General features: G+C 38.5%; 1 protein-coding gene across 1 annotated transcript; it reads right to left on the bottom strand.

Annotated features, from left to right (window-relative positions):
- Window positions 1–91: 91 nt before the first annotated feature.
- On the bottom strand, window positions 92–1,840 carry LOC124158958 (fibrous sheath CABYR-binding protein-like). Its single transcript, XM_046534397.1, has 2 exons — window positions 1,737–1,840; window positions 92–1,077 (listed from the first exon to the last, which is right to left on the bottom strand). Exons 1-2 carry the CDS (start codon window positions 1,761–1,763, stop codon window positions 247–249), a joined length of 858 nt encoding a protein of 285 aa, XP_046390353.1. The 5' UTR covers window positions 1,764–1,840; the 3' UTR covers window positions 92–246.
- Between the last annotated feature and the right edge of the window lie 14,620 nt (window positions 1,841–16,460).

Below are 16,460 nucleotides of genomic sequence, written 5' to 3' on the forward strand. Positions count from 1 at the left end.
TTACGCATATAATGTAATAATTGACTCCATTGTCGTCTCCTGCTTGTGTCTCATTTACACTTTTTTACTCTTTTAATTGAATTAAAACTTGTATTTTATAATTAGTTTTATTAATAAAGCTTATTACAAAAATATGACGCATTTTGGTTACTATTCACTTCTAGGCACCCAACCCATTGAGTCGGTTTGAAAAAAAAATATATTAAGTATAAAAAATAAAATTTTCTCTGAAAAAGTTGTAGATTATCAGGGAGAAACCGGAGGAAGGTACTCGTTATTCTCCGCCGGCTCCAGGTGATCCGCTGGTTCCCTGATTTCGCAGTTAATCCTTCCAGACTTGACGTTGCAAGGCTTTCCGATCGGGGTACCGTATTCCGTTGATGGCCTCTGGTCCGAACCGTCTGGTGGCAGGTATTCCTCCGCGTGGACCACGACGTTATCGTCAGGGTTCTCGGGCAACTGATGGATGTCCTCGTGAGAACTTCCCTCCTCCACGGGCGGCAGGTATTCCTCTGGGTGCTGGCTGGTGCTCTCGGCGGTATCCTCAGAAGGGGGAAGGGTGGTCTGCGGGTGTTCCTCCTCGGGCGGGACCACTTCCTGCGACGGTAGGTGTTCCTCTTCCTGGGGCGGGGCGGATCCGTCGCCCGCGGGCTCTACTGTTTCCTCTGGCACCACCTCCAGGGGCACTTCCTCTGTCGTCTCAGCCGCTGGCACCTCAGCTTCGTGCGCCGGTTCTTCCTGCACGATCACTCCCGGGTTCTCCTCCGGTTCGGTCGGGTTTGCGGGCTCTGGGATCTCCTCCGGCTCCTGGGGCACCACTGGTTCTTCTGGGATCTCCTCCACGTGTTGTTGTTCCTCCTCGGGGGGAGCGATCTCTTGCGGGAGATGCGTCGGTTCCTCCGGCAGAGGTGGACTCAGGGGCTCCTTTGGAACTTCTGGGACGATCGGTATCACTTCCACTGGTGTTGGTAGTGGGAATGGCTTTGATGGTTTCTCGTAGTGGTACCCTCTCAGCTCCGATACATCCTTGGCTATCCTTCTGCTCAGAGTCGACGAAACCATGACCAGGAGGATAACCTGAAAATTTTGACATCAATTAGCTGCCATCTTGGAATAAATATATCCTGACCAATTCTGAAGGAGAGTTTGAAGGGGACATTAATTACATTTAACCGTCATTTTAATTGGATTAATTCCAAAATTTAAAGAAAAAGTAATTAAAATCCTCACTGGACATCGAAAATGAAATTTGAATGGTAATGGCTCAAAGATATTCCCTATTTCTCTATAGAGCCTAAATATTATTTGATGAATAACGAAAAGGATTAAATCACCCACTGATGAAATGTGAAGGATCTTAGCAATGGTCTCCTCCGCATCAGGTTTGTTTAAATTGGACATAATTACTAAAGATAGCATGAGCACCTAGTAATTATTTCATCTAGTAAAATAAATTGAGTATCAACTCAAAAGAATTTAAAAGGAATTTCAAAAGAGTAGTTTGGAAATGAATTCCTGCTTTGCCCCATAACCCTCAAGTGACTTAATTCAATGTTTTCAAATTGATGCTCATTGATGGACAAAATCCATTTGAAGTTTATCGAGCATCTAAGCAATTTTAATTTATTAGGCATCCACTGCCATGTAATCCCCACTTAAATTTCGATAAACTCTAGCTCTCATGTGAATGTGACCCCTGCTGACTCGATATCCGCTAATAAAAATTGCGCACTTACCTTGCAAATCAGAAACTTGGCAGCCATCTTTGTGTGACCGTTAAACTCCAATGCGATCTAGTAAAGACTCTCTGGCGAATAACGCTTCACTTGCGCTCTGCTCTAAGCTTCTGAATGCATGACATCGGACGGCGTGGGTGCCCTTATATACCCCTGGCGAGAAACGTGACGCTGTGCGCGAATTTCTCCCGCGGATGTTTTTTCATCCCCTTATTGCAAACATGAAAGAAGGGTATTGACTAATTTCAAGAAATAAACGCCGGCATTAATTCGTGTAAACACGAGCTCCACAGCGCGGAGGAAGAAGACATCACCTCTTCGTCATTCATAACTTTTCTTCGAGGGCGAAACAGGTGAAGGTCGAGCAACCAACGCAGACGATCTGTCGTAAGATACGATTTATTTTTTTTACGCGCGACGGCTAAATTTTTTTTCAATAGCAAGAATGCGGAAAAAGGTCTTTTATCCGTCTGAAGGTCGCACTTCTTCTCATCTCCGAGGCTACATCTCACCTGTTTAGGAGCAAATATATTTGTCCATTTTTTTTTCGAAAACCATGGTTCCATCCCATACTAGCCGAATGAATAATTAACGTGCTCGTCCACTTATTTGATATCGTGCCTTAATCATGTTTGTGTTATTGTCTGTATTTGTTCGCGGGTCAAGCTAACGACGCGAGTTGAGTTGCTCATCGGGAAAATTATACCACCTGATAAAATAATGCCTCGGTCATGCGCTCTCGCTTTTAGGGTCGAAGTGTTTTGCGATTGTGTGTGATCTCCCGATGAAACTAGGTCATTGCTTTGCATCTCTGAAACTGTCGCTCTGGGAAATGATTAGTCTCCGATGAAGTTGGAGGTTCGTAGAGAGTGCGTGAATTCTAATTAGAGTGTATTAAGCGAGTCATAGGCGGGCACGTCCACGTCACGGGGGCACGCCCCCCCCCCCCCCCCAGACCCTTACAAAATATGAAAGATTTTTAATACGGTCCCATTATCAGTGCGCTCGTTTTGTACTACGAGGTATCCTTGTGCCCCCCTCAGAACAAAATCCTGGACACGGCCTTGCTTGTGCCCCCCCCCCAGAAAGAAATCCTGGATCCGCCCCTGATGCGAGTGGTTGGCGTAAAAATGAAGAAATCAGCTCATATTTGTGAATCCACCTTTCCGTAATTTTCCTCATTGTGTCAATGTTAACCTGGTCATAATTTTACTCCAATGATTATGATAATGGCATACATGAGTAATAGGCTGGAGATTTTAGATTCATGTATACATTCATTTTTGCTAAATCATGCAAGTGAATAAATATGTCCGTTGAAATAGAGTCCAAACAACTTTCGCATTTTGATCATTTCCATATAAGCACATCGGTCGTATTTAAGCTATGGGAGCAAGCAATTTAAACATGCCCATAGTGCAAATTGCACAATGCATAAATCAAGTTGGTAATACCTCAATTGCGAAAATTCTGCTGAGGAAAAACTAACTGCCTTGACCTGGATACGAACCTACGATCTACAGATTTACATCAAATGCTGTCCCTAATGAAAACGTGGTCTTTTTATTTTTCCTTTTTCGGTAAAGTCAAGGAAGAACTCGTTGGTTCCAGGTTTGAGTAAACAATATTCCTCGGTAGAAGTTTTGTCATTAACATTTATCGTTGCATTATGAGCGGCATTAACTTAATTTTGAGGTGTTCATCACGTAAGTTATTTCTTCGACCCCAAATTGCTTTCCAGTGCTCCATTTAAAAATAATTTCATTCATGATTTAAAGTAAAACTAATTTAATATTTGATATTTTTAAATTCCTAGTACCCGAAGTATATATCTGGCCTGTAGGGTTGTCCACTGAACCCAATTATAATGGCTCATTCCGCCCAAAAATATGATTTATCTTGATGATATTTGATATTTTTTTTTCTTCATTGTAACAAATTGCAGAATCTTAAAATATAATATAATCGTTGATTGTATTAATACCGAAAATGATCGCATGTCTGTGATCGGCCTGTTATGTAAACAATAGCTGTAGCGATTTTACCATCAGACCTATCGACCCTCCATTAATAAGGGCTAATGGAAATTTATCTTCTGTAACGAATCGTAATTGAAGTTTGTGAAAGCAATATTTTTGGGACGTTCATTTAAAAAGGCTGAATTTTATGCGTTCAAATGGAATTCTCCGATGCGATGGTTACTGTATGTCTGTTGGAGGGATGGTAAAAAGGTATGAATGAAAGTACATACTCAATACCCGGGGATTTCCAATGGATAAAGCATTACCACGAACTTCAAGGGACAAACATAAGATTATCTGCCCGAAACTAATATCTTTTTTCATTTGGACTGTTTACAGTAGGCAATAAATGGTTTTCAGTGTCACATGCGGTTTACTGTGCCACTTATATCACCGCAGCATAGTTAGCTAATATTTCACAGCGCTTTGAAAACAAGCTTGTTCAAATAAGAGTGAGGATGTTCACACAGTAGCTTTGGTAAAGTCTCAACCATTAGCGCCTTTTAACACCTGTAAGGCCATTGGCTTGAGAAGATTTCTCTCCTTGGCCGTGGCAGTATATCGTAAAAATATCTTGATTTCTTAAAAAAAATTCTCCTTCATATTCGTTCGACTTTATTTGCCGTATTCAGCGAAAACTATCCATGGGTACACAAGACTGGTACTGATAAGATCTCCTCCATAAAAGCGAAAGAGTAGTTTAACCTATATATTCCCGCTTCCGTTCCTTTGCATACTTGGTCTTAAAATCCTTCTTAGCCACGTCCAAGGTCACTTTTACTTCGAATCGTCAACTTGATCGGCGATAATATGGAATTATGGAATAAATCCCACTATCACAAAACATTGTCATTATTATCACTAACATTATTAAAGTATTCTACTGGTTAAGGTAGGTTTCCATGTAGCATTTCAAAAGTATTCTTGCAGCCTCCCCTCCCTTCATGGACTCACCTATTACATTCACCATAAGGCCTACTTATCTATGCTATCTAAAAAATCCTATTCTACTTCTTCTTCTTCCTTCTCCCTTGTTTACCCAAAATTCTACCCTCTAACGCCGTCTTCAACATCCCGTCCCCGCTAAGTACTCGCACCATTCATTCATTATGTCTCCTCCGTATCATCTGGAGGCTGCCCCTCCTCACCCACCATGTCAAGCACTTCATCGTTCCTCTTCCTCTCCGTCCACTTCACCTTCTACATTCTTCTCCAGCTCTCGCGTAGCGAACTGAAGTAATATCTCTCATTTAAATGAAACTTTTGCCGTTGTTAATCAGTATTTTTCGTCATCTGTAAAAATTGTGCCTGTCAACTATAGTTGGGGGAAATCTATCTCGTATTTCTTTGTAAGACTTGAAATAAACCTAATTTGGAAATGATATTTAGGGACAATCTTTCAAATGCTTAAAAATAGATTCATCGCTATTGCAGCATCCAAGTTGGTACATCAAATATATGCAGAAAACTATTACTTTATTGCACATCGCCCTTTCTCATTGCTTTAAATGAGTTTGATACCACTCATCTTTCTTTGTATTGCTAATGCCAATAATATTCAGGAAAAATGTACTATATAATGGACTCGCTGTGTCCATCCATTTTTTCAAAGAGAGAGAGAGTATGGGCTGCCTGATATTAAAAGACTTAATATTTCTGATATAAAAATACTCTGAATCATGAATTATTTAAAAAAAACAGTTGTTTCAATCTTAATAAGGACTTAATTGCTTAAATGGGAAAAAAATTCTGGAAAGCAGTTGTAACTTCATTTTGAGATAGTTTTGGCCCCAAGCGTTTTTAATGACCATGCAGGGTGTGCAATGAATTAACAATATCCTTGTTAATATTCTATATAAAATCTATCAGTTTTATCCAAAATTGCCCAAGAAAAAAATCCAAAGATAATAGAATTTCCTATTTAATGGCGTAATATCTGAGTTACAATGGCGGATGATTTTAATTTTGTGGGGGAAAAAAATTCAAGGCTGAGAGCCTTGGGCTATGTGTTATTTACTTCTCTGAGAATCTCTAAAAAAAAAAAAAAACAGGTAAATATCCCACATGAAGCTCTTTCCCATCTCAATGACATTCTGTCAAACTTTATTCACTTGTTTTATTGAGAATGTTCGTTTTGGCCTTAATTCAAAACTGTATTCATATCTCATGCTTGCATTCATCTTTTATTTAGTTTTTACTTGCACCATATGTAGGCGGAAGTGTAGCTGGAAAATGATGCTGAAAGGGGAATTTCATAAATATTTTCCGAAAAAATTATTGTATTATGATCCTTGAATTCAAATGAATCATATTTATTAAAAATAAGGTATATATATTTACATTGAAAGAAAGGATATTTTATTATATTTTTTGGAGCCAATTATGGCTGTGGTTAGGTCTGACCTTGTGGAAGGGAAAATGGAATTATTTTCCACTGGTCCCCATCTCCTGGAGCCCAATAAAATTTATCAGCATTCTTTAATTAGGATAATAAGATCTGCGTAAATCTAACCCACTCAGCTAGACAACCTCGGCGGAACTTGACCACAAGTGCCTGACTGAGCCACCAGCTTCTTATGAAATGTTAAGACCTCAAATGGGTAGGATGCTTATTTTTCAATAGAAATTTTTTAATACTCTTGCTTCATAAATGAATGTGTGGTACCTCCACCCTTCTCTGACATGGTGGAATTTAACTCTCTATGTTAAAGTATGTACACTTATTTGTATATACTGGTGGTCAACAAAAGCTTTTGATGGTTTTTAGGTGGTGGGTCTGGATTGGACAAATGTCTTCACCCAACACCCGTGCACCCACAAAACTACGGAAAATACGCGTAGTGACCGTACTTGCGCGAATCCCAGATCATGTTTTCCCCTTCCAATTCCTGCAGAAAGAAGGGCTTATCCTAAGGCCGTTTACTCGGAGCATGAGACGCAGGTTAGAACTGCATTAATTTCTCTTTTGGCGTGGAATTGTGCGAAAGCACGAAGGAAATTAGAACAGGGGCTATTTTGGCATCTCAGGTTCACGCAGTCTCGCATGTGTTCTAGCAATTCACCGCTTTACACGACGTAATTTTGACCGCGACTTCGTACACACGTAAGATTGCGGAAATACTTGTAAAACGGCCTTTACAATCGAATGGAAAATTCTCGAATTCAATTGCGGGTTGCGTAATCTAAGTAATGGATACTACAATATGCCGCCAGATGGCTTTTCAACGAAAAAACCGTCGTTATAAATAGCAGCACCATAGCTTTTATCATTTTGTTTTCCGTTTTAGTTTTGAAAAAAAAGCAGCAGGCAAAGATTTTTTGCAGCATGCAAAGATTCGACCAGTGCCGATATGACATCGGGTGCACTTCTGTCGTGCCCGCCAGTTCTCCTGCCAGGGCCAGAACTTGGGAGTTATGTGAGGGGGGGCAAAGAACAGTTTGCCACCCTCCCTTCCCTTTTCCGCCCTCGCTTCCTCCGTTTCCCTCCCTCACCACTTTATTATAAAACCTCCGTAAGCTATTTTTGTAGGTGCGGATGTTGAAATTACTCGGATTACGTTGGCTATTAAGAAGTTTCATTAATTTTATTGTTTTAAAATTTATAAATTATTAATTTTTGTGAAAGAATTTGATTTAAAATATTAAGTAACCTTTTTTAAATTCTTTTAATAAATTAAATAACTTTTCAAAATTTGCCGCCCTCTGAATTCTGTCCCCCGAGGCACGTGCCCCCTTGTCGCGACCTAGTTCTGGGCCTGTATCCGAGTTTGGCTTAGGCTAGTATCCGTCTTTTGTCTCCACCCTGCCTCTCATGACTAGATTATGGGTTCATAAATACGATTTCGTAACCTTGATTCCATAACTTCGACTGACCATGAGTTAGATATTGGTCTGCCGTAACTTTACTCGGCGACGAAAGATTTCAGAAAAATGTTTGTTTTATTCTAGCAGTGTTCTTGACGCTATAAAGATTTACATAAACAATAAGGCGTTTTATATTGATTTGATATTAGCATCAGTTTTAATTTACGACTAATTTAGTTATACTGCTATTAAAAAAAGTAGAACACGTGAAAAAGCCGATGTCGCGGAATGAATTGAGAACCATCGAATTAAAGATTTTCGCATTTTCTCAATTTCAATTGGTTTTCAGTGAATTCCTGCGCAGTGACGTGTCCCTGTAAAACGGCCTTTATTAATAATTTCACAATTTAGGTGTGTCGAAGTGCAGGGGCACAGCTAGGAATTAAGGCTAGGGGGGGTTTCAGGCGCATCTAATACTGGGGTGCCTGGGGGTGTGGTATACCCGCCAGGGTAAGCAGTAGGTGGGGGGGCCCTCCACCAGAAAAAATTAAGATGAATGGTTCAAAATGTTGAGTTTTACGACCTTCTGAGGGGTATTTAGTTAATTCTCACACTATTCTGTAAGCAATATTAATCCAATTAAGTAAAATAGCTTTTACTTAAAAATTTCTCTGAGCTCTGGGAGGCGTTTATCCCCCAGAACCACCCCCCTCGCTGTGCCACTGTCGAAGTGGTTCCAAAAGTTTCAAAATATATCGCGAGAATAAATTCTTGCTTTATTGAAGCAAAAGAGTTGTCATGATCGCAACACCTGGACTTTGAATTCATGCAAGCATTCCTTCGAAATGGGTGGATATATCAAACTGAGCATAATAAAAATAGACTCTGGTAGCTAATAACAATAATAATACTATCTCAATTAATATTTTTAAACGACAGAACAAAAAATAATTGCGTGCACCATGCCGTAATTTATTTCATGACTGTGATGTTCAGGTTGCCTTAAGTATTTGCACTCCAATGTAGACATAGCCTCCTTTCAGGGCCCAAACCAGGAGTTTCGTCCGGGTAAAGATCAGTTTGCCACCCCCCCTCCCCTGATCCCTCCCTCCGTCCTCTCCTCCACTACTAAAATATAATACGGCTAATTTTTTAATATGCGGTAGTGTAAATAGGGTGGTTTCCTATTATTTTTTTATTGCCTAAATCGAAAGATTATTACTCCTGGAGTACGTATTTCACGCTTTTAGATTTTTAAATGACGACATCTATTTTTCGCGATTAAATGAATAGTGAAAAATTTCAAGCGCGCGAAAACGCGACACGTAAGTAGGAATGATGGGAAAAAGTCCGTGCGACGCATTTCTGGTTCCCCCTCCCGCCTTGTGAGGTGACCTTGATCGAGGCTCTCAGCACTGATAGGACGCAGGATGCTAGCGGGCAGCTGAGTACCTTGCTGGCTGGTAGCGCTTGGCTTAAAAAAGGTTTATTAATACCTTATCAAACGAAGAAAACTTTCCGACCTTAGCCAGTTTTAATAGGTGATTATTAAGACATGTTTCCCTGAGCTCTGTGCCTCATGCATGCATTGGTAACCTCAGACGATGTATAACTCCTATCCTCTCGTGTAGAAACTAGGTCCCTGTGACGTCACGTGGAATGGAATCGCATGGGCGCCAATCTGGCCTTTTTCAAATGAGGATAAAATTTGACCCTTGCCATTCGTCTAAACCGGTATTTCAAAAACCAAATAATTTGTGTATTATGAATACACTAATGGTGGGTAACGAATTGCAATCAATGCCTTTCGTTTTCTTTGATGAAGGAAACTACCCTATTACTCGCCGTATTTCTGCTATTAAGAAGTTTTATTAGTATTATCGTTTAATAATTTATACATTAATAATTATTATTAAATAATCAAGTCTGAAAAAAATATGTAATAGGGATAGTTCTGGTCCTGCCTCCTTCAATACTAAGTAATTAAAGGAAGCCACGATAGTACTTATCTTCTGGAGATATTCAGCAAAACAGAGGGCCCTATATTCAAAGATATGTGTTATTACTTTTCTTTGTTAAATTATTTCCCTAGTTGAATTACAAAAAAATGGGGTTGTCGTAGGAACATATTCGCCATTGCTTCTGGTAAATTTGGTAATAGTTATCGCAGAACTTTGATTGAAATTTCATTTTCTTTGCTTTTCCTAGTGTAACTTGGGAAAAAAATTATAATTTGTAACATAACCATGTGGTCATTAGGTACCATTGACCCCCAGTGGTGAGTAGCTGGGCCCAGTGGCACAGCGAGAGGGGGGTTTTGGTGATAAACCCCCCCTCCCCGGAGCTGAGAGAAACACTCGAGTTTAATCCATTTTACTTAATTTGATCAATTTACTTTTAGAAGAGTGTAGGGATTAATACAATATCCCACAAGAAAGTCATAAAAGTCACAATTTTGAACCATTTATCTTTAAAATTTTGTTTTCCTTACCTCGACCCTATTGAATGTATTAAAAATTTTGTTAAGATATGTGACTGGATAGTCCTGCCTACAGTAAAGGATGATTTTATATGCGACCCTTCCCAATTCAGTTATTTTTAATCACACTTTTGACAGAAAACTTAATCAGCCCTATCTTGAGACACGATAGTCCAAAGAAAACAATAATCAAAGTACTAGAAAGGGAGGGAAGGAAGGAAGAATTACAAGCAGAGGCCTAAGGATGAGAAAGAGTATGCGATGAAGGATGTAAAAAAGAATACTTATGGCTGTGTTAAAAGATTAGAGGGTAGAAGAATCAAGTACAGATCTGTGTCAAACCAATCTTATCATTGATGATGACCAGTTTCATCCAAGATGTAGTGCATTCAACCAAGACTAAAAGGAAATACGTTGATCACATGTAACCCGCACGACAAAATGTTGCCAGCAGGACTTTCAAGCAAGAATATGGACTGATCCCAGAGGAACACAAATGTCTTCCTAAGGACATATCAAGTATGATGCTATATCCAATTGCTCAGGATATTATCTAGAATCTACAGTCACATCCCTGGCCAGCTCCCTCAGGTCATGGCAGAGTGACCAGATTTCATGGAGATAAAACAAGACAGGACTCTTTATTGGAGGGAAATGTATTTGAAATATAAGGGAGTCTAGCCTAAAAGATAGAAAATCAATTTATATTTTTTCTAAATTTTGTGAAAAATATCAAAGGTCTTCATTATGATACGCAATTTTTAAGTTTTAATACAATATGAAATATGCCTCAGTTATAATTTTTGGCTGGCTTGCCATTAACACACATTACTAGGGATGCCTAGACACATTTATGGGCGTGAAGCCATGCTTTCTGTGAAGGTCTCCCTACACTTGTAATGGCAATGAGAGCTATAGGACATGCTATGTGTCATCCATTAACCCTTTCCTTCTGGCGCCAACAATTGGAAAACTTTTTCCGTGCTACGAGTACCATGAGAATATTTTAAACCTCTCTGTACGAAGATCTTCTTTGGGGTGGAGTTACCCTGGTATTTTCGTCCCTCGGATATGAGACCCAGATCAACCTCCCCTAAATATGTCCCTTACCCCGGCCACTGGACTACATATACCCTCTAACTCTATAATTGCACGAATCCATACTCAATTTATTGCATTACTAGTGTTTTTTCAACCAAGCATTGTATTTGATTTTCAGTAATTTACCCTTCTAAAAAAATTACTAACATTTTTTTAAGCATTGTGAAATTTAAAACGGATTTCTAGCGTTTATAACAACAAAGTTAGTAAATAAAAGGTAATAGGACTATAAGTCCGGTAGTACATTATTTTGAATGCTAGAATTTCATTTAAAAATTGCTTATGCCCAGAACAAAACGAAAAATTTATTTCCAAGGATAAAAAATAGTAGTATGCAACAATATATGTCATTGAAAAAATTATTGACTATATAACCACTTTCCAACGTATTCCTGCGGTGAAAATGATCATAAATGAGTGGGAGGGTCCGGCTTTATTGCATGGGAAGTGGCCCTAAGGGCTCGCTAAGCTGGGTCTCAGGCCGGGCCTGAATGCATCAGACAATTGCTAACTCATCGGTCACTTCCATTCCCTTGCATTGGCCGGAGCTGATGTTCGCTCGTTTCCATTGAAAAATCGGTGGCAGCTATACCCGACGTCAGGTGTTATGGGTTTGAAAATTCTTGTCGGCTCCACCCGAAGTCTGGCGCAAAAGGGTTAAGTAAAAAATTCGGATCTGTAGCAATCTTCTTCCCATTCCCCTTAGGTGGAGATATCATCATTGGTGGATCCAGCAAGGGGATGGGGGGGGTGTGGTCCCCCCTTTGGGTATCCAATTTACACTAGATAAAATGATCATTTTGTTCGGACCCACACTACTCCTGGGAGATTACCCCCCCCCCCCCCAGTTTGCCACCTAGCCCCCCCCTTGTCCCTAACCTGGAGCCGGTGCTGCATATCATAGCACTATATGATAAATATTTTGCTTGTCATCTTTTATGTCCAATTGATTAATATATTGAACTTTGATTATGAATAGTATTTAGATGCCAACGTTTAGAGGAAGTATCCCTATAATACTAAAGGTGAGTATATTTCTATGAAATAAAGAATTGAATAGTATGATAGTTGATAGATTTACAATCATTTCTCATGCTGAGGGTTATCAAAATGATTTCACCTACAAATGTGTCTATTTATTTATTGAGAATTGTCACATGGGCGTACCCAGCAAGGGGCAGAAGGGGGCAGCTGCCCCCCCTTAGAAGCAATACTTGCAAATGCCTTTAATGAAAATATGTATGTAATATTTTTTCAAGCAAATAATTTTGAAAAACTAATAAAGAGTTGTCACAGTTTCCTTAAAATGTTGATTTCATTCACCCTTTCCATGCTTAAATCTTACTTACATAATATTAGTTGGGTGTGCGGGGAAATTATAATTTTGCATTGTCAGTCTGCTACAAAACCCACATTTGTGTATTCAGCTTGCTTTCTGGATAATCAAAATGCTCATTTTTTTCCTTTAAAATTCCAATATTCTGGAGTTTTTGATAATCCAGCCCTGTCACAGTTATGTATTGATTACCAAGATCTCACTGTACTTACCGATTATGTCCATTGATCAAGAATGCTCATTAGGTACTTAAAACATTTCAGTCCACTGCCAAGCTTACAATTTGATGTCCCTTGACTACTCAGTTGTGGCAGCTTGATTTCAAGCTATATGCTGAAAATATTCAATGGAGGTCACACCCTCTTATCCTCTGAGAGGTATACCAGTTCGAGAACCCTTGTAATCTCCTCCCAACCAATTTCTCAGGTTCTGGGAGTTAGGCTTTGGCTTCTAAAGGATGGATTAGGGGTGCTTCGTAGAATGGGATCAAATTGTGTCGTAGCCATAGGAGTAGAAAACCAATTCTTTGTTGCACTAAATAAAAAACAATCTGTATTTAAAGGAAAAGTCTCCACAGAGGTTCTCGAATATAATTTTTGTCTTTCCAGAGAAAGTGCATCGGAAAAATGGCAATCAGCATTATTCATGACAAATATTTTCTATATGATCTATTACATGAAGCAACATATTTTCCAAAGTTACCTACTCACAGACATCAATGCTTCCTGCAGATGTAGGGTCTATTAGAGATAATTATGGAGATCTTTTTTCTGCTACAAAGTTAGTTTTCCTAGTAAGTAAAATCACAGACACACTATAAGGTGGCTTATAAAAATTTAACCGTGGCTGGTATATGAAGCCACCTTTTTTTTGATGTGTGTAAGTTCCAATGTCATGCATTAAGAATGGTAATACTCTAACCACAAGTGAGTGGGGATGTTTTTTGATGCCAATCATACTCAAAGAGAGCTTGCAAAAAGGGAAATATTCACAATAAAATGGGATACAGCAATGGGAAAGGTGCCTAAGAAGAGTGACCAGAAAATATTCAGATAGGAAAAGAAAACTCACTTAGAATATTCCACACTGACACTTGACTGCTGACCATGGTTTCCACATCTCATTATCACAGTGATAATGACACTGAAAACATTTTTCATGCAGGAGCAGGGAAAGAGTATCTCTTTTGGCTCCTCACCTACTACCATTCCTATTTATTTCTTTTTCTGGTAGATAGTTGTCTTATTTGAGTTTGTACTGTAGAAGAGGAGAATACCTATTCTCCTCCTCTACAGTATTATCACAAGAAGTGATTATCATATGTATAAAATGTCATTGGAATATGAGGTGGTGCTGCTCACCAGTTCATAATGTGGTCGGTGTTCCACCATCTTGTTATGGCTATGTCTGGACTTAGTCTACAGCAGTACACAAAATGATCAATTTATATATCCTGTTACCAAATTAAGCGCTTGTAGAATAGTTAATACATACAAGTAAATTTTATCTAATAGAGCTTGAATTTAATATTTTGCTGGGTCATCTGTACAATGCTACTGTGGAGCTCATGCATTACTACACCCCAGGGAAAGATTTCAGATACAATCATATAACCTGCCAATAAACCATGAAAAGGTTTACTTGTTATGTTAGAAAGTAACCAAAAATTTCGCTGAAACTTACTCAGTGACCCTTACGTGACTGCAAATGTTTTGGTTCAAGTAGATGTGGCCTAATCAATTCTAGCATTCCAATTCCCTCCACATTTTGCTCCAAGCTCTGAACATGTAATGCCCTCTCGACTTGTGCATTCCAACACCCTAGTGGGAAAAAAACAGCTTTTCTCCTTGCATCCAGTTGAGCAGCTGTTTTAGATTATAAGGTGCTCATTTCCAGTATTTATGCACTGATAGGCTTAAAAATAAACAGGTTATTTATTGTTTATGGCCAAATTGAATATTTTCTCGAAGAATAACTTCAATGGATGGTCCTCCTTACCCTTCCTTGAGGAAATGCCATTCCTGTTAGGATGTAAATGTAACTGACCTCATCACTAAAGAGATAGATGTTTGGGGAATTAAAATTTGAGCCAATTGGTTGTCGTCAGATTATGGATGACATAGTTTCTTAAGAATGTCTTAGGTTGGATTTGAATACTTAAAGCGGAGACTTAATTGTCACTGAAACATAATAATTCCTTAAAAGCCCTCGAGTATATTCTAAATAGGTGGCATTAAAATTACATTGAAAATAGTGATGTGACCACTTCATGAGGAACAAAACAGATAGATATATTACTAGTAAAAAAATTGGAAAAGTCAAGAAATATGAATCCTGTGAGTGAAATTTAGGTAATGTCAGAGAAAATGGTTGCCATAAAAAGGAATGTATAAAGGCGAAGATTGATGAATTTGTCAGTGGCTAACAGACACAACATAAATAATTCTGTTTATTTTGCATTATAAAAGGTTAACAATACATATTAAGAGTAAAGATTATTCCAGTGTTTTCTTAAATTTTCATTTACAAAAATAATTTTCACTGCTACATGAACTTCTTAACGTATTTGAGATGGAGTTCTCTCCTTAGTGCTCCTGCTGAGTCCAAAGAGCCTCTTTGGTCCTCTCTGTACGGAGCATTTTTGCAGGATATTTGTCAGAAAAAGTTGTTTGTGACGAGAAGGGTCTTGCGGATTATCACACACACTGAGCACTAACCTTTTTCGACCCTTCCTAGTGGGGACTCTGCATTCTCTTAAACTCCGAGGGTAGTTGGACTCTCTCCTTTATAGGTTTATAACCCCATCAACGGCATTAGTTCACAGTCAACTTATGATTTGATTATATAAACAAGGTACATGGGTATTTGTTGCTTGCATGTAAATTGCAGACTTCAAATTGAATTCCTGGTTTTTTCTTCTGAGCACTGTCAACTTTTAAACTAGGTCAACGGATTAATATTAACGGATTTAATTCCTCAACAATTCCCATGGGGATGTTTATACTGAAATTGAGATATATGTTGATATTCATGGCAGAATTTTGCTTAAAAAATTGTAAATTCTTCTCAAAAGACAAAGAATTCAACACTTAATTTATATTATTTGGGAAAGGAACAAATATTCATTTCGAAAACTAACTGAATGAACAATTATATGATTGCGATCCCTTACCACAAAGAGGGGTCCAGGTATCTGCTCCCTGATTTCGAGGGTAAAGATTTCGTACCACTGTGTTGGGCCTGGAGATTTCACGTTCCCACAACTGTGATAAAAGGGGGAGAACAAGGAAAGAGATATTTTTGGCATTTGTTTGCCTGCATATGAGTCTTCGACAAAGTTTTCACCTTTCATCTCCCGGGTCAAGAAACGTCTTCCTGAATTATTCTGTTGTGAGTGGCGAAAGGGTTAATGAAAGGTCAGAGCATTTCTTTCCCACAATCTTAAAGCATACAATCATAAAATAATGTTCTATGATTTCTCTAGCACTAATTTGTATTTGCTTTCACCAATTTATCATAATACAGAAAATGCTACTGACCCAGGAGGATATACCTATAATTACCGAAGGTGACATTGTATGAGAGCCACCCAGTTCAGAGTACAAAATGATAAATTATTACTATCTTAATGAGAAGCTTATTTGTTAAAGATTGGATGCTGAATTGAAATGTTCATAAATTATGAACCCTTAACTTCTTTCTCAGCACAACTTACGAATTAATAAGCTCCTAACTTTGCTTTCACCTACCTTTACTGTTACTTTCACAAAGACTTTCAAAATGCTTTGCATTGCATGATCCAAAGGTTGTTACATTTAAGTTATTTTTAAATACAAATTTGCAACTAACCTCTTATGATGTTGGAGTATTTCATTGGCAAGAAAATGCACAACTTAGTTCACTACATAGCGATTGCTATCTTTGTTTCATGAATCATATCTCTTCTTTCCACTATTATTTGTATTTAGAATATTCATACCATA

The sequence above is a fragment of the Ischnura elegans genome, chromosome 5 (assembly GCF_921293095.1).
Source record: "Ischnura elegans chromosome 5, ioIscEleg1.1, whole genome shotgun sequence".
NCBI lineage: Eukaryota > Metazoa > Arthropoda > Insecta > Odonata > Coenagrionidae > Ischnura > Ischnura elegans.